The sequence below is a fragment of the Callionymus lyra genome, chromosome 16 (genome assembly GCF_982586985.1).
Source record: "Callionymus lyra chromosome 16, fCalLyr1.hap1.1, whole genome shotgun sequence".
Lineage (NCBI taxonomy): Eukaryota > Metazoa > Chordata > Actinopteri > Syngnathiformes > Callionymidae > Callionymus > Callionymus lyra.
In genome coordinates this window covers 18,197,981-18,223,789 of record NC_141833.1, presented here as the reverse complement: position 1 = coordinate 18,223,789, position 25,809 = coordinate 18,197,981, and the positions used below count along the sequence as shown (strand labels likewise).

Below are 25,809 nucleotides of genomic sequence, written 5' to 3'. Positions count from 1 at the left end.
TCTCTCTCGCTGCGTTAACAAGACGTGGCACTTTTACGGGACGATGACTTGTGTCGCAATTTCCTCCGGAGCCAGAACTCGGGCCGAGGAAGAAAAACAACAAGCGTCACAACAACGGAGGAAATTCACGACACGCTCGCTCCGGCGGCGCCGAAGCCGGACCCCCGACCGTAAATCCTAGTCCTGCTGCTCCCGCGGCGACATAATCACACGCGGAGAATGATCTTTTCAGGGGGTCCGGACCAGTTTGCTACGCTTTCTTCTCCCTCCAAGGTTTGCTTTCATATCACGGGCCTGTGAAGGTGTCACGAGGCGTTCAGGCTCCTTTTTTTATAGGCTTTTACACCCTGTTTATCGAACCTTTGTCACTACGGCTTTAAGTTATACGATCTTAGAGAGTCATTGAACGCACCACGGGTCTGTTTTCACATAGTTATTTAATTTGACCCTAAGAAGACAAATTTTGATAATTGTGTCGAAAAACATTTTGGAAATGAATCGAAGGGAAGTCAACCTTGAAAGTAATTAAAAAACTCTGATTTAAAAAAAAAATTAGATTGAAAAAAATGTCAAAAATTGACTCAAGATACGACTTTAAGAATTTTTAAAATGTTGACTCAATAATGTTGTAGTTTAATACAAATTATTAATAACAATAATAAAATGCTTACATTTACTTTTACATTTTTACATGAAAAATGTTGTTTTTTTTAACAAAAATGGTCGACCATAGATAAAAGAAAGTCTTAAAAAAAATGATGGAAAATTTAAAAAAATGTACTCGACAAGAAAACAACTAAATAAATAAAACAAAAAAAAAAATGATGTTAAATATATATTGTTTTAAAAGCTACAAACCAATTGAAATATTTAAAAATGAAAATAAATTCATAAATATCTGCTAAATTGGTCACAAAATAAAAATATTAAACCATAAAATAAATGTTTTATAGCTTTAGATTCTTCTACGTGGGTTGCGGCCTACGGTTGCCATTGATTCCTTCTCTTAACCGAATATGGTAGTCGAGTAAAATAAATCATAGTTCATCGTTATTAAAACATAGTTGCTGAACCTAGTTTCCTCTACCACACACATATAATGTGTATTTAAAAAGTATCTGAAACGATGACCGTTGGCCGTAACCTGCTTCTCTTGGAACAATCCTTAAGCTGTCGAATAACTTTTAGTGGCAACATTTTTTCAAACTTTTATTTTAACCGTAAGTCGCACAGTTTTTGAGCCTGTTGAAGTATTTGAAGAGAAAATATAAATCAAATTATAACGTCTTGTTTTTGTTGACGTTATCAACGTTATCATCTCGAACTAATCCTGAGGTGTAAAAAAAAATAAATCGCATCAGCATTTTAGTCTCGACATAAATGGAATATTCTCGATAACTTCCTCTCATGTCGAGGTGTAATCTGGGATTAACACGGTATATCCGGTGTTTTAAAGTGTGGGGTTAATATCAGATTAAAAACGTGTGCGGTAAACAAATCCCGCCGAAGCTCTCGTGTGTCTTTTGGCTGTTTTTGTGGAACCCCTGCTGAGTCGGCGCCACACGACGGGGATCAGGAGCCGGATTTCCACCGAGCATTAGTTAAATGTGTTCGATTTAAGGCGGCCCGACTTAAGTGTGGGGGGCCGGAGGGGGGGCAGAGACCTCAGTATGACATGGTTGACAAACAAATGACTCTGAGAAAAAATGGGGGTCAACAGCGTCCCCCCAAAACCGAGGACGTGCTCCTGGTCTTACTTGCAGTAGGTGTCGTTGATCATAAACAAGAAGGATCGTCTCGCCTGCAGTTGATACAAAACTCTGCAGCGAGAATTCTGAGCCGCTCTAGTAGAAGAACTCACATTTCTCCGATCATTAAAACTCTTCACTGGCTTCCAGTTTCTTTCAGGATCAACTTTAAAATTCTGGTTCTTACTCTCAGATCTATTCATGGTCAGACCTTCCATCAGTGATCTGATCCACATGAACCAGATCTGTAGGACTCGTACGACTTCAGAATCGTTCATAAGCCACTAGAGGTTTCATGTCGTCATTTCCACCGACCACTAGATGGCACTCTAGGCTCCATCGTCATTGGTTCGACCTCAACAAACTCACGTCCCTGTGTAATGAAACCTCGTCTACATTATGGGTTTAATAAAATATGGATACATTTAAATATTGCGATGTTTCTATTCACGATTCAAGATGAGAGTCAGTCGTCTATGAATAATTAGCATCATGCTAAGTAGTATTAGCGCTTGTACGAGAAATACTCGGATGAAAAGAAAAAAAATAAGTTGCATTTCGAGTTGAACTTGTAAAAAAACAAAAAAATGTTCTTATTTGTCAAAAACATTTCAGCTTTGGTTTTATAGATTCAAGAGTAGAGGTGATAAAAGATGTAATATTATTTTACGCAACACTGCACAAAAGCACTGTTTTCATTTTTGCCTCTTTTTTTAATGTTCTTATATAATTTAATTGTTTTGGCTTTCAAATTATATTATGTTTTCATCATAGTTTTTTTATGGTTTATATTTCAATAAACTGTGTGTAAAACTAAATACCTGCTTGATGGCAGCAGTCATTACGCCCTCCACAGTAAAATCTCGCGAGATCCTGGCGATGACTGAGGACGAGAGGATACATTCGACTCTAGCAGCTTCTAAAGCTGATGTTTGGACATATTTTGGTTGACAAACAAATGACTCTGAGAAAAGATGGGGGTCAACAGCGTCCCCCCTAAAACCGAGGCCGTGCTCCTGGTCTTACTTGCAGTAGGTGTCGTTGATCATCCCGTACACGTGGATCTCCTTGCACATGTCCATGGCCAGGATGAGCGTGAACCAGCCGGTGCTGAGGTACGAGCCCGACTGAATCCTGGAAAACACACAACAAACACACACACTTGTTGTCAGTCGATTGTGTCGTCTTGTTTGTCACACACTTCCTCCACTTCAAAGGGAATAAAAAGACTTTATTTCCGCTGAGTCAACAGTTGTTGGAAAGAAGAAAAGCCACGAGATTGTGTTGAGTTGTCGTCGACGACTGTTTGAAAAAGTGCGTCGCTGGAGCCGAGGCTTTGATCTCCTCAAACTGGCTTTTCAAACGTGTCCTCGAATTCCTGCTTCTTCGTAACACTTCGCCTGAACGTTCCCTATTTTTCACATCACAGCCATGTTTTTTTAAACGGTTCGAGTCCAACGCCGCCCCCTACTGGAGTCGAACTTGTGCAGTTCAGAGAATTACGTTAAAAAGAATATCGAAGTCGAGCAAAAAGGGGGCATGGAGTCGAATGTATCCTCTCGTCCTCAGTTATTACAGGGTATTTATTTGTTCCTATAGCTGAGGAAAAACAATGACTGCTGCCATCTAGTGGCTGGAAGTTTATTTTATTGTTTTGTTATTTGTAACTTTAACATGTTTTAGCTTAATTGAAATACAAACCATGAAAATATAATAAAAATACATTTTTAAAGCCAAATACTAATAATAATTAAAGAAATAAAGTAAAGTTATTGGAAAAAAAATATTATGTTAAATATCGATACAGTATCATGGAGGAAAAACCTACTCGATATTTAAGTGTATCGATATTTTCTCACACTCCTACTCTAATAATAAAACCAAAACACATATGTTTTCGATCACTAACAAACTATTTAATTATGTATTTATTACTTCTTCTTGTTTTAGTACCTTTTTGTTTCACATTCCAGTATTTCTTACACAAGCGCTAATGCTAGTTAGCATGACGCTAAAAAGTCCTAGTCCATTCATTTTCACGGGGTGGGCGGGAGCAGACAGGAAGTAGATTAACCACGATACGACTTCAACTTCCTGTTTAACCACAAGTTCAACACCAGAACACGAATTTGAACGACCTTCAATCTCCACCGTTAAACGTCCCTCGACGTCTTCAATTTCTTGTGACATGTTTGCTTTCTTTCACCGCCGCCCGCATAATCACCCGCCGCTGATTGTGTAGAATTATTTCATTAGCGACATCCACAGGTGGTCTCGGCTTTTTTCCCACAATCCCTGCAATTAACCCACGAAGTCCAATTACACGTTTGTTTCTGTGGCAATAAAAAAGCTTGCTTAGCTCCTCCGACATTTTCTCTGGAGTGTTAGCTAATCAGACAGAAATTAAACGTCGGTGACCTCCACTGTCGGAGTGACGTCGGACACACCGGCGGCCATGTTGACCCGATCTTCACGTCGTTATTATGGACCACGATCTGCTGCTACAAGTTCTGATGTCAGATTAGAATCTTAAGAGTCATCAGACATAAACAAGAAGGATCTGTCTCGCCTGCAGTTCATACAAAACTCTGCAGCGTTAATTCTGAGCCGCTCTAGTAGAAGAACTCACATTTCTACGATCCTTTAATCTCTTCACTGGCTGCCAGTTTCTTTCAGGATCAACTTTAAAATTCTGGTTCTTACTCTCAGATCTATTCATGGTCAGACCTTCCATCAGTGATCTGATCCACATGAACCAGATCTGTAGGAATCGCACAACTTCAGAATCGTTAAAAAACCACCAGAGGTTTCATGACGCGATGTCGTCATTTCCACTGACCACTAGATGGCACTCTAGGCTCTGATTCCTGTATCATGGAACCTCGTCTACATTATGGGTTTAAGAAAATATGGATACATTTAAATATTGCGATGTTTCTATTCACGATTCAAGATGAGAGTCAGTCGTCTATGAATAATTAGCATCATGCTAAGTAGTATTAGCGCTTGTAGGAGAAATACTCGGATGAAAAGAAAACACATAAAGGTCGTAAAATAAGTTGCATTTCCAGTTGAACTTGTTAAAAAACAAAAGAAAAATGTCTTATTTGTCAAAAACATTTCAGCTTTGGTTTTATAGATTCAAGAGTAGAGGTGATAAAAGATGTAATATTATTTCACGCAACACTGCACAAAAGCACTGTTTTGATTTTTGCCTCTATTTTTAATGTTCTTATATAATTTAATTGTTTTGGCTTTCAAATTATATTTTGTTTTCATCATAATTTTTTATGGTTTATATTTCATAAAGTGAATACAACTAAATATATAATTTTATCAACAACTAACAAATATTCATGCCATTTCTTCATTTTTGTGTCGCAATTAAACTTCCTGCTGCTTGATGGCAGCAGTCATTAAGTAAAAATCAGTCAAATCCAGCGATATCCTGGCGATGACTGAGGACAAGAGGATACAGTGATTCCAGCAGCTTCTAAAGCTGATGTTTGGACATATTTGGGTTTGAAAACAAATGAAAGCAGTTACGACTTCGTCAAGCGTCATGCAAAAAAATCCTGCGAGATCCTGGCGATGACTGAGGACAAGAGGATACAGTCGCCTCCAGCAGCTTCTAAAGCTGATGTTTGGACATATTTGGGTTTGAAAACAAATGAAAGCAATTATGACTTCGTCAAGAGTCATGTGGTCTGTAAATACTACAGAGTCAAGTACTCGACAATACTACACATATATCCTTGATACTACAGTATCACGATATATTGTATCGCAGGACAAAAGAGACAATGAACCCGCGGTGAGTCCAGGTCAGGATCCGGACGTGGAATCATAACCTCGGGAGCGTCAGGAGTTGAATTCTGTTTTCTTTTAAACGATCACGAGAGAGCAGTTCAATTATTCAACGGTTGTTTTCCTCTTCCGGAGAAAACTCTCATACGAGGACGCCGGTGACTTTTTATTATTCATCGATTTCTCCACACGAGGGGCTGCGAGTCAATGACTTTGCCATCAGGCCTCGTAGATGAGCAAGGCAGCGTGAGGTAGAGGTAGAACTCCCCCCCCCACTACCCCCCACTAGAGTCTGAGCCGAGACAAAAATCTGGAGAGCAAGGGCCGCGGGGTAAACAGGTCTTTATTCATTCATTATTTTACACGTAAGCAGACTTTATTTTAATGGCGACGGGGAGGAGAGCGTCGCGTGTTCGCCGAGGCGTTTCCTGAATCTGCCGCCAGCGTGACGGTCGGAATTATAAAAAAAAAAAAAGACTTTTTTCCTGGCTTTTGTTTCGACTCCGACAAAGCTATTAATAATCAGCGGGAGGACGTTAGCTTGGAAGGGTTTAGCGCGGCCGAGACTCAAAGGGATTTTTTGGTGTTTTTCCTTTTTTTTTTAATCCTGCCGTTGTCTTTTGGAGTTGAGAGATAGTACAACACAGAAGAGCTAACATGCTAACAGGAAGTATCAAAAGTTATTAAACATAACCTGTCAGTTTATGTGTGCCTCTGGTTTAGCTCGTTGTTGTTAGCATGTTTGATCGCTATTTTTATATTTCATTAACTTTCTCAAATTCAAATTTCGCCGATCAACAAATCTACTCCTACCACGGTAGCATGTAAATATCTACTAAAACACACAGATGCACTGATGAGTTCAATGAGAGGGACTGAGATCAATTGAGCCTGTAGCAATAACAACTATCCGGTTCCTGAAGTCGGAAAATGAGAAGTTTCCACTGACGTAAAACATGGAAGATAACTGTCGAAAGCGTCCAAGTGCAGTGATGAGTTCACTGAGAAGGAGTGAGGCACCAAGTTTTGAATGAGTTTTAAAGTGTTTATAAAGTTAGAAAGTGAGTTTAAAAGTGATTTTTTTATTTCAGTTCAGGAGTGTTTCATAAAATCCGAACCCTCTACTGATGTATGACATGTAAGAATACTGTACGGTTTAAAAGAACTATAGCTATAGTGATGAGTTCACTGAGAGGGAGTGCGGTGGAGAGTTAACCAAGTTTTGAGTGCGTTTTAAAGTGTTTATAAAGTGTTTAAAAGTGATTTTATTTCAGTTCAGGAGTGGTTTCATAAAATCCGAACCCTCTACTGATGTAATACATGTAAGAATACTGTACAATTTTAAAGAACTATAGCTATAGTGATGAGTTCACTGAGAGGGAGTGAGACAAAATAGTGAGTGAGGAAGGGGATTTTAATTAAGATCGAAGAGTCGTTGTTCAATGTGGTTTTTACATCGTAAAGAAATATTAGTTTCACTTCAGGAATATTTCAAAGTTACTACCACAGCAGCTAAAAAACACCAAAACACTCGAAAAGTGAAAAAAAGTAGTTAAAATTCATCATCTTTGTTGGTTAGTCATGTCTGTTTAGTTGAAGTTATCGTTCTATAAATTTCAACCTGTATATACTGAGTTATATATGGAGTTATATTTGGCTAACACAGTCCGCGGTTATTCTACTATACACATGTGTATACTTTAAGTGTGTATATACAGTATATATATAAGGACGATGCAGTCTTGTGCACCAGAGACAGTTCAAACTATATTTGTCGTCCACTTCAGTTCCGACACTTTTGGGTCACGTTTCTATGTCAAACCGAAAAAAAACTTGGCAAACAAACACAATTCTTGCTCCAAGTTTGGGAAACGAGTCTGAGGAGCAGAAGGTCCCTCAAGTCATTTCCCCCAATATCTGATTAACATCTGGACCGAGTCTCGAGTGAACGCCGCTCGCCGAGCGACACTCCGATCTCCTCGCCGCGGTTATCGTTCCGACGATCCCCCTCCAACACAAAAACCTCCCAAAGGAAACGTTTATTCCAAATGTGCTTTTTCACAATTTCTCATAGATAAGTCATTTGTAGCGCGCCGCCGATATTGGATTTTAGGCCCTCAAGGATTTTGTATCTAGTTCAATATTCTCAGTGAATTTCCCCGTCCCGCTCCAGCGGCCATGTTTTATTTAGATGTATTTTCAGCTATCTCGCTTTACTCTGTAATTTCTCTGCTTCCTTTCTCCTCACGACAATCTTACTTTTCTCCCCGTTAACGACTCTTCGGAGAGGCTAGGGAGGGACGGAGGTTTTGAGCGCCGGGTGTGGGGGGGGCGCCGCCTTGACAATAAACGATGACTCAGCGCTGACATTTGAGGAAGTGAAGTGGCATCAAACTGTGTCACCGTCGAGTTGAGATGGAAACAAGTGAAGGAGATGAAAAAAACGTCTAGAAAAAAAGCTCAGACCAAGACCTACAGGGTTGAGATAATCGTGGAAATGTCAAGTTTCTGTGAGACGAGTAAGATTTTGTTGACGCTTGATGGTGATTTTATTGACAAATGTTTAGTTTTGTTCATTTCTACTCTTTAGAGACTTTAAATGTGTCTCAACAATCTTTCTAATGCTTTAAAGAAATACTTTTTATTGTTCGTTGACGACACTTTTTCCCTCAAGATTATTGTTAGTATGATGGATAGTACAGTACTTGAGATTATTGTTAGTATAATGGATAGTACAGTACTTGAGATTATTATTAGTATAATGGATAGTACAGTACTTGATATTATTGTTAGTATAATGGATAGTACAGTACTTGAGATTATTGTTAGTATGACGTATAGTACAGTACTTGAGATTATTATTAGTATGATGGATAGTACAGTACTTGATATGATTGTTAGTATAATGGATAGTACAGTACTTGAGATTATTGTTTGTATGACGGATAGTACAGTACTTGAGATTATTGTTAGTATGGCGGATAGTACAGTATTTGAGATTATTGTTAGTATGAAAGTACAGTACTTGAGATTATTATTAGTATGATGGATAGTACAGTACTTGATATTATTGTTAGTATAATGGATAGTACAGTATTTGAGATTATTGTTAGTATGACGTATAGTACAGTACTTGAGATTATTTTTAGTATGATGGATAGTACAGTATTTGAGATTATTGTTAGTATGACGGATAGTACAGTACTTGAGATTATTGTTAGTATGATAGTACAGTACTTGAGATTATTATTAGTATGATGGATAGTACAGTACTTGATATTATTGTTAGTATAATGGATAGTACAGTACTTGAGATTATTGTTTGTATGACGGATAGTACAGTACTTGAGATTATTGTTTGTATGACGGATAGTACAGTACTTGATATTATTGTTAGTATAATGGATAGTACAGTACTTGAGATTATTGTTTGTATGACGGATAGTACAGTACTTGAAATTATTGTTTGTATGACGGATAGTACAGTACTTGAGATTATTGTTTGTATGACGGATAGTACAGTATTTGAGATTATTGTCTGTATGACAGATAGTACAGTACTTGAGATTATTGTTAGTATGACGTATAGTACAGTACTTGAGATTATTATTAGTATGATGGATATCATTTGAGATTATTATTAGTATGATGGATAGTACAGTATTTGAGATTATTGTTAGCATGACGGATAGTACAGTATTTGAGATTATTATTAGTATGGATAGTACAGTACTTGGGGAAGAAGGAAATACAAAGATAAAGACAGTAAATGATTCCATTAAATAATACAAAAATAAATAGTTTTTTTTTCTAATTCACTACATTTTATATACATTTAAATCTCACAGTATTTCCAAGTATCTCTATAATTCGTCGGACAAACAATAGCGGAAATCTTAGCAAGAAAAACAGAAAAAAGAATAACCATGAAAAACGGAAAAATAATTAGCATGAAAACGGAAAAATAATTAGCATGAAAACGGAAAAAATAATTAGCATGAAAAACGGAAAAATAATTAGCATGAAAACGGAAAAATAATTAGCATGAAAAACGGAAAAATAATTAGCATGAAAACGAAAAAATAATTAGCATGAAAACAGAAAAAGAATAACCATGAAAAATAGAAAAATAATTACAAGAAAACGGAAAAATAATTTGCATGGAAAACAAAAAAATGGAAGTAGCATTTAAAACCGAAAATGAATAAGCATGAATAATAAATAAAAATAATAATAAGCTAGAAAAACGGAAAAGGAAGTAGCATGGAAAAAAAGGAAACTCAATTTGTACCAAAAACATAAAAGATATTAGCACGAAAAAAATCGAAAAGAAGTAGCATGGAAAACCAAAAAAACAGCCCGAGAAATGAAAAAATAAGTAGAGTGGAAATCTGAATGAGAAGCAGCACAAAAAAACTGAAAAGGAGCAGCACAAAAAAAAAGGAAAAAGAAGTAGAACACTCTGCGATAATCAGTCTGCGATAGTTTCCTCTCTAGTGACATTTTGTTTCCACACGGTCTCAGCACAGCTTCCTAATGATGCACAGATGCCGGCAATGTGTCAATCATCCAACCCTTCTTATACGGTAGTCTTTCTGTAGACCGGCGTCGGCTCGTTTTACAGTCCCTGCTTTCTAGGAGATAGAACTAGTGTCAACCGGTTGGACAGGTTGATCAGGAGGTTGGAATGAAGCTGGACTCACTGGTGACAGTTGCTGAGAGGAGATCATTGAACAAACTACTGTCCATCATGGATGATGACAGTCATCCTCTGAACACTGTCATCAGTGTGCAGAGAAGCAGAATGAGTGCACGAATGCTCCTACACAGGTGCAACACTAATAGACTCAGGGACTCATTCATCCCTCGGGCTATTAAATTGTACAATTCTGAGTTCGGGGGCAGGAGTGGAGTGAGAGTATCTGGATGTTCTTTTCTATGTTAGTCTTTGTATCCTTTGTCTTTGTTGTTTTTCTTTGACCTATGTTCTTTATCTTTATCTTTAGACTTAGATTGTATCATCTTGTTCTTCCTCTTTATGTTCTTCTTCTTATTTTATTTTTTATGTATTATTTTTTATTGTTTATGAAAAATTGCTGGCTATTGGTAAAAAACAATTTCCCGAAGGAGACCTCCTGAGGGATCAATAAAGTTTTACCTTACCTTACCTTAACTCTGCCGCCATCCTGTGGACACGTTTTGTGTGAACTGGTTTGTTTGAATTGTAAATCAAATTACATATACATATAATAAATATGTATATATTTTTCGCATTGCTCCTAGTTCTCTGTTAGCGTGTCTAATTTCTACTTCGAAATCAAGTTTTTCCTTTTTTTTTTTAAGGGCAAAACAACGTCACATTTGAAAAGTCTTTTAACGAGCGCGGAGATTTATTCCCACTTGAGCCGAACTCGTCGTAACTCCGGCAACAAACCCACACTAAAACACACTTGTTTGTGTTCCGTGTCGGAAACAAATCTGGGCTGTTTAAAGTGATTAAAAAGTCTTTTATGTCGGCGTCTTGTGGTCGTTAACGACGCGCCTGCTTTTCTAACGATCCGATCCTTCAGGCGCGTTATCTCTCCGGCCTCCAGGATTAGTCCCGCCACCGTAAACCAAAAGGGACTCGATACATTTCAATAAACTGCTTGTACGAGGCGGTCGTTGTCGGGTTTAGGCCTCGGAAGCCGGGGAAAAAAAATAAAAATCTCCAGCTCAAGTCAAGGTCGCGGCGAGGGAGAAATATTCGGGTTCCTGCTGAGGCTCTCGCCCACAAAAGAGCTTTCGTGATATTAACTGGAAAATGGAAACCCAGCAGACCTTGTAGGAATATGTGCCGCGCATTATATAGGAATTCACTTTTATCCTCCGTGAACGCCGCGGACCGCCAGGACTCGTGACGCCGCCGGAGAACGAAAAGCCTTCCGACTGAGATGAGGGGCGAGCGAAGCGCCCGCCGGGTCAGAACCGTCCGCCGCCGGCCGACAAGGTTTTCACACCAGTGAGTCCGTGTTCATGTAACGCTCGACCTTGTTAGTCAAATATAACTCCAGGAGTCCTGCTGCGGTGAACCCTTAGGTGACCACCAGTATATCCACGTCAACATGACAGATATTTTTAACTTTCTAATATCAATCTGTCTAATCAGACATAACTAATCAAACTGAGATGATGAAAATTTAAAACAAAAATCACACTTTTGTCTCACTCCCTCTTAGTGAACCCATCTCTATAGCTTGGTTCTATTACATCGGTAGAAAGTTCGATTAGATTAGAAGTGTAGATGTGTAAGAAATAGTGATACACTTATATATCAACAGTATTGATTTTCTGTTAAATAATTTACATGAAAACATGTATGAGTGATTTGATCATTTTCGTGATGGCAGTAGTCATTACATGCGCCACAACTTAAGGATCATTGAAATCCTATGAAATCCCGGCAATGACTGAGGACGAGAGGATACAGTGACTCCAGCAGCTTTTAAAGCTGATGTTTGGACATATTTTGGTTTGAAAACAAATGAAAGCAGTTACGACTTCGTCAAGAGTCATGTGGTCTGTAAATACTACAACACCAGAGTCAAGTACTGGACAATAATACACATATATACTTGTTACTACAGTATCACAACATTAGATTCAAGTACTTGACAATACTACACATATATCCTTGTTACTACACCATCACAACACCAGAGTCAAGTAGTCGACAATACTACACAAGTATACTTGTTACTACAGTATCACAACATTAGAGTCAAGTACTTGACAATACTACACATATATCCTTGTTACTACACCATCACAACACCAGAGTCAAGTACTCGACAATACTACACATATATACTACACTATCACAACATCAGAGTCAAGTACTCGACAATACTACACATATATACTACACTATCACAACATTAGAGTCAAGTACTCGACAATACTACACATATATACTACACTATCACAACATTAGAGGAGAGTACTTGACAATACTACACATATATCCTTGATACTACACTATCACAACACCAAAGTCAAGTACTCGACAATACTACACATATATACTACACTATCACAACATAAGAGTCTAGTACTAGACAATACTACACATATATACTTGTTACTACACTATCACAACACCAGAGCGAAGTACTCGACAATACTACACATCCTTGTTACTTCACTATCACTATATATCGCATTGTTGACCCTGTATTGTAATTGCATCATATCGCCACATATTTAACGATATAAACTAAAAGTCCGTAAAAAGAAGCTCCTAAACATAGACCAGATTCATCTGCGTCAATAGCTTTCATACTGTTGGTTGAACCGTGCAGTTGCAGGGATGAGTTCCCAGAGAGGGTGTGAGACAACATGAGTTTGGTTGCAAGAATGATTTAAAGGAAGCTCGGATCATGTGTAGAGTAATTGTAACGAGTATCTCCGTAACTTGATGCACGTGCATCTGCTCTATGTTTGGCTGCCGAAGAAAAACCATCATTCGCGGCTCGTCCTCGAAGACTTCGCGTTCGTTTGAACGCCATCGACTGAAGACACGTCGCAGACGCTTCTCTCGAGCGAACATCGCGGCGGGTTCTTGTCATCGCGCTCCGACAGCGGGAACATCTCGAAACATCCGTCATCCTCCTGACGAGCCGAGCAGATGGTTCTGAACGGCCTCCTCCCGGCGCTCCTCAACCAGTCTCTCAGAGCTCGCCTCGACCACCGGTCTCTCTCTCATTAGCGGGAAAAAACAACGTTATCGGATTCCGCCGCGATCGTGTTGGAGTTTGTTTTACAACGTCGGTTTCATCTGCCGAGAGTCTCCGGGGCGCACGATTGCATCAGACGGTATCTCCACATCTTCGCCGTGATTCACGAGCCGCGGCCCGACAGCGCCGTCTTTTCGCCGCCGTAATTAAGCGCTTCAAAGTAAACCCGCTAAACGCCGCCGCCGCCGCTCGCGACTTCGACGGAGACTTTAATGAGACGCGACGCGTGTTGACACAGAGTTTCATCATCGACGCCGTCAACGTAGCGCTCCGACGCCGGAACGTTCAACCTTTGCTTCGAGTCCTCGACTTAATCATCTTGTTCTTTCATTTTTGGAAACGAGAGATGATGTCGAGCTGCCTTTGTTGTGCTAATGTCTACTTTTTAAAAAAAAGCTTTGACTGTTAATAAACAAATGTGAGTCATGACTGCTTCTTTTTTTTAATGTTAAACAAGACTAAATAGAATTTAAATGCACAAAAATGGAAAATATTTTCTTAATATATGTATACAAAGAAAATATACAAAACAATATGAATTAACATGTATAATAATTTTAAATGCATAGAGAAAATATACCAAATTTAAAAATCACACAAAAAAACCTAAATATAAACAAAAATTAAAATGTATTAAATTAAAATCTATTTAAAGTTATTTAAGTTAAAAAAAAAATATATATATATATATATATATATATATATATAAATAAATTATATATATGTATATATATAAATAATATATATATGAATAACACAAAAACAAATGGAAAAAAATAATAATAAGGTAAGAACCTGTATTTAAATAACTCAACAAATAAAATACCTTCCGTTGGTCTGAGTCCATGGTTCTCAGATACTATTCTGTTGTGTTTTTTATCATTACTTCCTAAAATCATCAATTAAAAAAATGTAAGAAATATAATTATTGTATAAAAAAGGATTAAAAAAACATATATAGTCATTTTAAAATGTAAAAATAATTTAATGTAACAAAAGACTTTAAATTATCTTCAGATTAAAAATATATATATATATATCAGCAAATAATAAAAATGAAATATTTGTAAAATAAAAAAATAAAAAAACTTATATAAAATCTACAGAAATATAAATAAAATGCAAATAATAAATGAATATAAAAATAATAAATATATACAATACAACATTTTATTTATAGTTACATTAATTTAAATTCAAGTATTAACGAGTTAGATATTACATACAATCCAGAAATAATTAAAAAAAATGTTCTAATAAAAGTGTGAAAGTACTCAAATATTTGTACCAAATATGACTTTAAAAAACACAGATTTCAATCCTTTATTGTAGTTTCAATATTATTTTTTTGGTTCAATTGCAAAAGAAGTTTAAAGCCCGAGGTTTTTATCAAAGTGACGTTTACACTTCATCACTTTCATCGACTGAAAAGGTTTTACATAATCGTGCTCGATGGCGGAAGAACATTCCCAGCATGCATTGCAACACACATTACGTTAATGCATCGCTCGAGTGTCTTAAGTTAAGCTGATCTTTCAAAGCGTTTATCTAACATGTCATTATCTTTATTGTCCATTCATTTCACTTCGACGTGGACGTCAATCACCATCGGTCGGCCATGTTGGAAATAACGTCACTGAAACGTTTAAATAAAAATCAATCGTTAAAGCAAAAAAAATCACGTGACCATCCACGGGCTCTCAAGTGTCGACGGGACACATTTTTCGCCGTCTAATTTCGCCGATTTCAAGCCTTCCCGACAAAACGCTTCCTGGCAATCGCTGCCGAGAGATAAAGACACAAAGAGGCAGAAACTTCAAAGACCATTTCTTTCATGTTTTCGGGTTAAAAATAAAACGCGATGCTCGGCAGCGATTAAACGATTCCTCGTCTCATTAAAGCAGACAAAGCCAGATTAGTCGTCGACTGGAGCCCGAGCAGGTTCTTCCTGTTCTAGAGAGTGTCGGTTCTGTGGTTTGTGCGTCTCTGGGAATTTGTTGTGCGTCGCTGATCGTGTCGGAGAAGATGGTGGAGGTGAAGAGAATCATGGAAGGTGACGAAGAAAGAGAAGAAAAGTGACGTCTGGACGTCGAAGGTGAAAGTCGCTCGCAGACGTGACTTCAGACATGAAAGACGTGAACGTCACGCAAACGTGAAAAAACACCAAAAACCGTCTCAATCAAAGTCGAATAAAGGACAAAAATACATGTTGATGATGCAAGACTGTCAAACATAAAAGGATCAGAGGCTGATGTTGAGAAAGAAACATTTTTGGGGCAAAAAAACTCAACGTCAGATTATTAGAGGAACAACTGAAGTTTACAATATTAAAAAATGCATATATTGACACAAATTTGGATGGGAAACAAAACACAAATTAAAAATATAATTTATTTAAATAACAAGTAGTGGTATTTCCTTTTCTCTATGCTCTTTATAATATAATACATTAGATATTGTTATATCCAATATATTATATATTTTAACTTTGTCATCCCTTGACCCTAGTTCTTTTTATGTGAACTTTGTTCTTTTTATGTGATCTTTGTTCTTTTTATGTGATCTTTGTTCTTTTTATTCACACTTTGTCATCCCTTGCCATTTCTTCTTTATATTTGAGCTTTGTTCTTTATATTTGAGCTTTGTTCTTTATATTTGACTTTGTTCTTTATATTTGACTTTGTTCTTTATATTTGACTTTGTTCTTTATATTTGCACTTTGTCGTCCCTTGACCTTTGTTCTTTTTATTTGATCTTTGTTTTTTGTATGCACTTTGTCATCCCTTACACATTTTTCTGTTTATTTGCACTTTTTTCTTTCTATTTTCCCTTTGCTCTTTTTAAGTGACTTTGTTCCTTTTATTCGCACTTTGTCATCCTTTGCACTTTTTTCTTTCTATTTGCACTTTCTTCTTTATATTTGAACTGTGTTCTTTATATTTGAACGTTGTTCTTTATATTTGCACTTTGTTCTTTTTATGTGATCTTTGTTCTTTTTATATGCACTTTGTCATCCCTTGCACATTTTTTCTGTTTATTTGCACTTTTTTTCTTTCTATTTTCCCTTTGCTGTTTTTATTTGAAATGTGTTCTTTATATTTGCACTTTGTCATCCCCTTGCCCTTTGTTCTTTTATATGATCTTTGTTCTTTTGAATATGCCCTTCGTATATGCACCTTTTCCTATTATTTAAATAATTAATATAAAAATTAAATTAAATAATGTTGAGAAATTGCAAAAATTAATATAAAAGAAAAAGTAAAAATAAAGCCAAGTCTAAGTTTAAAATGCAAAACAATTTGAATTAAAAAAATATATAATTTCTCATAAAGAAGACATAAAAACTAGAAAAAGTATTAAAAGAAAGCTCTGTAAAAGGAGCAATAAAAACTAGTAAAGAAAAATAAAGGACTAGAAAAACTCAAGGAAAAACTCTTGAAGGTGAAAAGAAAAGTTTCTTCAAAGAATCCTCGCGAGCAGCTGCTGGATCAGAACCTGCTCAGATCCGTGCTAACAAGATTAGCAACAAAACATCACGTCTACGCTCACAGATGCCGGCCGTGCCTCGTCGTCATGGAAACAGGCGGTGGATTTAACCAGCGCTCACCTGTCGACGAGCCGTGTTCGGTGGAATTGAAAGAGAGGCGTGATTGACAGGTGGAGCCGTAATGAAGAGAAAAGACAAAAGTGCTTTTTTCTGAGCAGATGTTTGTCAAAGAGTCGCATCATCAGCTCGACTTCCTGACGCTGACGCTCGGGAACATTTGGCTCAAAATATCCAAGACGACGAGACATTCCTCCGCCAGAGTGAAGGACGCACTTCTTTGTCTCAGTTACTATAAGTCCTTCCTAAAATCATGCTAGAAATACAATTTTGATTTACGAAAAAATTAAGAAAATTTAAACCAATATAAAAAGAAATGTACAAAAAAATAAAGATAGAGTAAACAATGTGTATTATAATTTCAAATATATTTTTAAATATAAACACAAAAACGATTAAAAACTTACACTATTTTACCATTTCAAAATGTATTTAAAATTTATTTGAAAATTATTTGAAAAGAATAGAAAAGAAAATCAAACCAAATTATTATTATTTATTTCATTTATGGTAAAATAGAATTAAAAATAATAATAATAATAATAATAATAATCGAATCAACAAAAATGTAAAAATATATTTAAACAATAATTAATATATAAAATAGTACATTTTATATTTTATTACAGTTTTTAAATGTAAAGTTCAGTTTTAATAAGGTAAGAGATATTGTTGTGAAATAAAGATATTAAAACAAAAAATCATGAAATTCAATTTTGATTTACAAAAAAAAAATTAAGAAACATTAAATGAATATAAAAAGAAAATGTAAAAAAAAAAATTAAGATAAAAGAAATTATGTATATTATAATTTCAAATGTAATACATTTTAAATATAAACACAAAAACAATTCAAAACTTATTATAAAACTAAACTATTACATACAATTTTTTTTTTTTTTTAAAAAGAATAGAAAAGAAAATCCAAATTATAATCATTTATTTATTTTATGGTAAAATAGAATAAGAAAAACCCCTCAAATCTACAAAAATGTAAAAATATATTTAAACAATGATAAATATATAAATATATAAAATTATACATTTTATATTAAATTACAGTTTGTTTAATTTAAAGTTCGGTTTAAATGAGGTAAGTGATATTGTTGTCAAAAATGATAAACTAATAAACATTTTTCTTAAACTATTTTACAAATGGTTGATTAAAGAAAAATACTGTTTATTATCTTTAAAAACATCATCAGAATAAATCAATATTTACTTATGTATTAAATCAATTTTACAAGTAGCTTACAAGTGTGTATAAACTCAAATATCTAAAAGTAAATTATAAGTAGTTGGTGAGAAACTCAAATCTTTACTCTGCCTTCAGCTGCACGTCAGCTTTACGTCCACCGGGAAGTTTTGAACTCTGATTTACTCCCAAACGCACTGGAGTGTTAACTAGCATCAATAATGCAGGCGGCGTGTTTGTGTCTCCATCTTTAATATTCCAGGAAGTGAAACGCTCGACTCGACAGTTGACTCGCGTCTGAACCGGCAACAAGATCTTCGGTGTTTCCACAAAGTTCACCGACGTCTCGTCGCGGAAAAAAACAGAAAGTTTTGCGGAATTATCCGACGAATTTTAGGAGGGTTTTTTTTTTCACTTTTATGTGAGAGGTCATGTGACTGCAGCCATGTTTACGTCAATCACGAGCTAACGTCTGTGGTTCTGGAGCGACGAGCGGTCCGGGCGGCGCAGCAGCAGCAGAGACGAGACTTTGAGAATTTTACAAGCAGATTTTAGAGGCGTCTCTGCCGGGAAGTGATTGCTTCTCCTTTCAGAGACGAGGCGCCGTAATCTGAAGTGACGGCTTCGCATCCAATTTGGAGAGCGAACGTATAACAGAACGTCGCTGACAAGATGCATTACAGCCGAGTCGGCGGTCCACGTCTCCGCCCGCCTCGTCTCTGGACACTGATAAGACGGAGACGCGACCCAAATAAACCAGATTCTGTCCGTTCGGCTGATTCTGAGAGTGAAGGTTGAGGAGGAGCAGAGACCAGAGAGACGAGGACTGATCGTACAGAGAGACGGATGTGGAGAAGACAGAGGGATTGACAGGACAAAGGTTAAGACAGAGGAATGCGGAGACAGAGGGAGGACGAGACAGAGGGAGGACGAGAAGGATAGAGGGAGGAGAAGACGAAGGGAGGACGAGACAGAGGGAGAAAAAGGGAGGACAAAACGGAGGGAGGTCGAGACAGAGGGAGGAAGAGACAGAGGGAGGACGAGACAGAGGTAGACGGAGGGAGGAGAAGACAGAGGGAGGAGGAGACAGAGGGAGGACGAGACAGAGGGATGAAGGGACAGAAGGAGGAGGAGACAGTGGGAGGAGGAAAAAGAGGGAGGACGAGAAAGAAGGAGGACGAGACAGTGGGAGGACGAGAAAGAGGGAGTATGAGAAAGACAGAGGGAGGAGAAGACAGAGGGAGGAGGAGACAGTGGGAGGAGGAGACAGTGGGAGGAGAAGACAGAGGGAGGAGGAGACAGTGGGAGGAGGAGACAGTGGGTGGAGGAGACAGTGGGAGCACGAGAAAGAGGGAGTATGAGAAAGACAGGGGGAGGAGAAGACAGAGGGAGGAGGAGACAGTGGGAGGAGGAGACAGTGGGAGGAGAAGACAGAGGGAGGAGGAGACAGTGGGAGGAGGAGACAGTGGGAGGAGTAGACAGTGGGAGGACAAGACAGAGGGAGCAAGAGACAGAGGGAGGAGAAGACAGTGGGAGGACGAGAAAGACAGGGGGAGGAGAAGGAAGACGGAGGTCGAGACAGAGGCGGGAGGAGACAGAGGGATGAAGGGACAGAAGGAGGAGGAGACAGTGGGAGGAGGAAAAAGAGGGAGGACGAGACAGAGGGAGGAAGAGAAAGATAGAGGGAGGAGAAGACGGAGGGAGGACGAGACAGAGGGAGAAAAAGGGAGGACAAAACAGAGGGAGGTCGAGACAGAGGGAGGACGAGACAGAGGTAGATGGAGGGAGGAGAAGACAGAGGGAGGACGAGACAGAGGGATGAAGGGACAGAAGGAGAAGGAGACAGTGGGAGGAGGAAAAAGAGGGAGGACGAGACAGAGGGAGGACGAGAAAGAAGGAGGAAGAGACAGTGGGAGGACGAGACAGTGGGAGGACGAGAAAGAGGGAGTATGAGAAAGACAGAGGGAGGAGAAGACAGAGGGAGGAGGAGACAGTGGGAGGAGGAAAAAGAGGGAGGTCGAGACAGAGGGAGGACGAGAAAGAGGGAGTATGAGAAAGACAGGGGGAGGAGAAGGAAGACGGAGGTCGAGACAGAGGCTGGAGGAGACAGAGGGATGAAGGGACAGAAGGAGGAGACAGTGGGAGGAGGAAAAAGGGGGAGGACGAGACAGAGGGAGGAAGAGAAAGATAGAGGGAGGCGAAGACGGAGGGAGGACGAGACCTGAAGTTGAACAAGTGAATGTTCAGGGAGTAAAGACAGAACAGGTGATGAGATGTTTCAAAGTCAACACCTGCTGCACTTTAAATGTCAAGAGGAGAGAAAGAGGAGGAGGAGGAGGAGGAAGAAGAGGAGGAGCAGGAGGAGGAGGAGGAGGAGGAGGAGGAAGAGGAGGAGGAGGAGGAGGAGGAGGAGCAGGAGGAGGAGGAGGAGGAAAAAAGGTGATGAGGAGGAGGAGGAGGAAAAGAGGTGATGAGGAAGAGGAGGAGGAGGAGCAGGAGGAGGAGGAGGAGCAGGAAGAAGAAAGAGGCAAATCTTTCATCCACAGGAACCACTTGAACCTGTTCCTCACAAATCTCTTCTTCTCATAAATATGTAAAAACACGAGTCATTCTTCTCAGACCAGAGAGAACCAATGAATCATTGAGGAGAAGAATCAGTTCCTTACGAGTGTTTCTGCTCCGTGACAAAAAAAATAAAGTTTAACAGTTAAAATCCAACAATAATCTGACGTACGTTCAGTGATTCCTCCGACTCTGATACCGAAGCAAAAGACCAACAACCATTGTGAAGGAAGCGTCAATAGATCGGGTCGCTCTGACCCGGAAGAACCTCTCGACCTGAAGGTCGAACCACAGGTTTTCTTCATCACGAGTCGACTCTGGTTTCCTCTCACACGTCCCACAAAAGTACTAGTAAGAACATGAATGGCCGACGACACAAAGACGAGCTCGTCTGGCCGTCCTTGGTTCTGGTCGACGGCAGGAAGTCGCTTCGGCGGCGACAGCGACGCTCTTAGAAAAACACGTGGATTCGATCGACTTTCGAGAGTCAAGGTCGCGGCGAGGAAAAAAGAAGTTCCTGTTGACGGTTCGTCTTTCACTTTGTATTAATTTCAACCGTTAAAAAATATATTTTCCTTTTCAGGCATAGAACGTTGAATCCTCTCTTTTTATCGTGACGCATTTAAGTTTTACCCATAATCCATCTGTTTATTTCACAACATCTCGATTTGACTTTAAAAATCGTAAGTTTTGTTATTAAATGGTTGATTTACAGAAATTGTACTTTATTCAACTTACACCAAGTGTTCATAATGACACAACTACCGCTATTAAGCACTAGCTACGCTAGCTGTTGTTAGCTTTAAAGCTAAACTAAATATTTTTTTAATCATGGAATTACTTTAAAAAAAAAAAAATTGCAACAAAATTGCAACAAACAGATGTAACCACTAGAGGCAACGCACAAAAATATTTTTTTTTATGGGATGTAACCACATAAAGAATCTTTTTTTCTTTTAGCTTGTTGTAAGAGCTATTAACAGCTAGCATGTTAGCCGACTAGCTATTTAGGTGATGTTGTTTTATGCTATCTGTGGTCAAACAACACAACTGATTTAAAAACAGAGACTCAGATTTAGACGTTAAACATCACTTAGTTCCTAATTTGAGCTTATAAATGACAGTTTTACGTGGTTATACATTTCACGGCTACAGCTAACGCTGTTTACCATTAGCTTAGATAGCCAAGTATACCCTTTGCTTTAAAGTTACTACACTTTATATTGAGAAAAAAATAAATCAGATCTTACAACGAGAGGCACTTTAAATAACAAAGTAGGTTTTTGTCAATATTGTTGTAAGAACTATCAACAGTTAGCATGTTAGCAAACTAGCAATTTAAGCAGTTGGCATTTGTGCTCTAACAAGGGAACATTTTCAAAAGTTCGTAAGTTTTTATTTTTACTTTAGAAATTAAAATTTTAGTATTTAACTGGTAAGTTACACAATTTTTTATGTGGTTGTAGTTTTCACCTAAGAATAGCAACAGCTGGTGCTATTAACCTCTAGCTTAGCTAGCGGGTATTCTATTTCATTTTTATAGTTTGCTACACTTTATATTGAATTATAAATACTTCAGTTGTTTTTTTAAAATATATATCGTAACCACTAGAAGAAAGACGCACAAAGAATCGTTGTTAGCCGTCTAACTGTGATAACAATGTTGTTTTATGCTAACCAACAACGCAACGATTCAAAATAAAAAAAACATACTTTAAAACTATTTAGTTCTTAGTTTGGAACAAAAACAACCTAAATGTGATTGAAAATGTTTGTCAGTGTTATAGGAACAGGACGTTGTGTTGTTTTTGTCATTCTGAGCAAATAAAATGACAAACATAAGCATTTTTTACCTATTTTAAGTTATATATATATTTTTGGTTTGTTTATCTATTGCTTTGAAGGTTATATTGTTTGTATTTTTACAGTATTTTCTGAGTTTTATTCTTGTCATCGAAGCACGACTCATTGTGAAGGAAGCGTCAATAGATCGGGTCGCTCTGACCCGGAAGAACCTCTCGACCTGAAGGTCGAACCACAGGTTTTCTTCATCACGAGTCGACTCTGGTTTCCTCTCACACGTCCCACAAAAGTACTAGTAAGAACATGAATGGCCGACGACACAAAGACGAGCTCGTCTGGCCGTCCTTGGTTCTGGTCGACGGCAGGAAGTCGCTTCGGCGGCGACAGCGACGTTCTTAGAAAAACACGTGGATTCGATCGACTTTCGAGAGTCAAGGTCGCGGCGAGGAAAAAAGAAGTTCCTGTTGACGGTTCGTCTTTCACTTTGTATTAATTTCAACCGTTAAAAAATATATTTTCCTTTTCAGGCAAAGAACGTTGAATCCTCTCTTTTTATCGTGACGCATTTAAGTTTTACCCATAATCCATCTGTTTATTTCACAACATCTCGATTTGACTTTAAAAATCGTAGGTTTTGTTATTAAATGGTTAATTTACAGAAATTGTACTATATTCAACTTACACCAAGTGTTCATAATGACACAACTAGCGCTATTAAGCACTAGCTACGCTAGCTGTCGTTAGCTTTAAAGCTAAACTAAATAATTTTTTAATCATGGAATTACTTTAAAAAAAAAAAATTGCAACAAAATCTTTGAGCTTATAAATGACAGTTTTACGTGGTGATACATTTCACGGCTACAGCTAGCGCTGTTTACCATTAGCTTAGATAGCCAAGTATACCCTTTGCTTTAAAGTTACTACACTTTATATTGAGAAAAAAATAAATCAGATCTTACAACGAGAGGCACTTTAAATAATAAAGTAGGTTTTTGTCAATATTGTTGTAAGAACTATCAACAGTTAGCATGTTAGCAAACTAGCAATTTAAGCAGTTGGCATTTGTGCTCTAACAAGGGAACATTTTCAAAAGTTCGTAAGTTTTTATTTTTACTTTAGAAATTAAAGTTTTAGTATTTAACTGGTAAGTTACACAATTTTTTATGTGGTTGTAGTTTACACCTAAGAATAGCAACAGCTGGCGCTATTAACCTCTAGCTTAGCTAGCGGGTATTCTATTTCATTTTTATAGTTTGCTACACTTTATATTGAATTATAAATACTTCAGTTGTTTTTTTAAAATATATATCGTAACCACTAGAGGAAAGACGCACAAAGAATCGTTTCCAACTGTGATAACAATGTTGTTTTATGCTAACCAACAACGCAACGATTCAAAATAAAAAACATACTTTAAAACTATTTAGTTCTTAGTTTGGAACGAAAACAACCTAAATGTGATTGAAAATGTTTGTCAGTATTGTAGAAACAGGACGTTGTGTTGTTTTTGTCATTCTGAGCAAATAAAATGACAAAGATAAGCATTTTTTACCTATTTTAAGTTATATATATATTTTTGGTTTGTTTATCTATTGCTTTGAAGGTTATATCGTTTGTATTTTCACAGTGTTTCTGAGTTTTATTGTTATTATTTAAAAAAAAGTGATTTACAGTATATTAAACACAGTAACTTCACTAAAACGAGGGTCAGTATGACCCCTTAAATAAATGTATCAATAAAGTAATCGGTGTGTAGTTAGCATATTAGCCACTTAGCTGTGCGATGACTCACTGGTGAAATGACGGACTTTTAACGAAAGTTTTAAAGGAATATTCTTGTCAAACCGGACAGGAAGTCTTGAGAGGACTTGCAGGAAATGCTCTTAACTTGTGTATTTCTCAAACTTAACCTGATTCAGTGAGTCACTGTGACTCAAGCAGTCTTGTGACAAGAATCTTGTTTTTCATCAATTAAACTCTAACGTCTCACTGGAAAAGTGTGTTTGTTTCACGTAAAATAGTCAAATTATTTACGTTTATGGACGTTCGAGTCTTTCCGATAACGGCTCAGCTGACATGCTAACGGCTAACAACTGACGAATCACCCGGGGAGTTCTTGACTCGCGGCCCATCCAAAGAGTCATTAGCCGCGGCGTGCGAACAAAAGGGCTGTCGGGGGACTGCAGGTGGCGCTCGGCGTCAAACAAAACATTCATTTCATAGTCAATCACTCGTTCAAAGAGAGCAAAGGGATTTTTTTTTCTTGTTTCCCCTTCGGCTCCTCGCCACGGAGCCGCCGCCGCCGCCGCCGCTCCAACCCGGGCCAGGATTTGTCAGCGCGTGAGCGTGAAATGACATTAGCATGCGCCGCTGAGAGCCTGTAATTGCTGTAAAAGTATTGGCTTTGTATGAAGTCTGGAAGCACAAACAAGTGGCGGCGCTCGGGGGACGGCGAGCGGCGAGCGAATCACACGGAAACGAGGAAGTGATCGGAGGAACAACTTGTGTTCGGTCGGATCGGAAACTTTTTTATGAAAGTGTGTCGAGAAGCCGTCGTAGGCGTGAGTCGCTCGCAACGTTGACCAGGTTTAACTTTACTCAACAGACACACATTAAACTGCTACACAAACAGGAAGTCAAGATTCAACATATTTTGTTAACCTATTAAGTTTATCTCTCATTATTATTGAATGGTTGAATTTAATTTTAATTTAAACTATTCATTTTAATAATATAATAATAATTCCAAAATTGTCTATTGTTTTTTTTTAAATAATTTAATGTAAGAAATCGGAATAATTACGAAGTAAATAATTATTTAAAAATATATTTTATAAATACAATTGTTTTTTGTATTTATAGCCTTTTGAGTTCAATACAAAAGTGTTGGTAAAATAGTTTCAATCTTACTAGACTAATCCAATCGAGCACAGAGACGCTCACTCGTCACGTGATTCAATTCTTTTTTAAAGTTTTATATGTTTTGACACATAGAGGTTGATATTGTGATTTAAATAAACTGAACTGAATAATTCAAAAAAGAAAATTCTAAATTCAATATTATTTTATTCGTAGCCTTTTAAATGTAATATCAAATTACCAACATTTTACATTGAATTGTTAATTAATTAATTAATTTCAATAACAGTGAATCATTTTTTATTGAATTAAAATGGCTACAAATTTGAAAATACATTTTTATGGAATTTTTTTTTTTTAATTTTTGGAATTAGAACATCAAAAATCTATGTGCAAAAAAGAATCCATTCATTTTGAAAAAATGCAAATTATTTAACTCAATAAAAAGACAAATTC

At 37.5% G+C, this 25,809-nt stretch overlaps 1 protein-coding gene across 1 annotated transcript in view; it reads right to left on the bottom strand.

Moving 5' to 3' along the window:
- Window positions 1-25,809, bottom strand: part of st6galnac3 (ST6 (alpha-N-acetyl-neuraminyl-2,3-beta-galactosyl-1,3)-N-acetylgalactosaminide alpha-2,6-sialyltransferase 3) — a 56,697-nt gene that overhangs the window by 6,821 nt on the left and 24,067 nt on the right. The window contains exon 4 of the mRNA XM_087810918.1: window positions 2,775-2,882. Within this exon, the coding sequence (XP_087667044.1) occupies window positions 2,775-2,882 (108 nt within the window). The remainder of the gene's footprint in view (window positions 1-2,774; window positions 2,883-25,809) is intronic.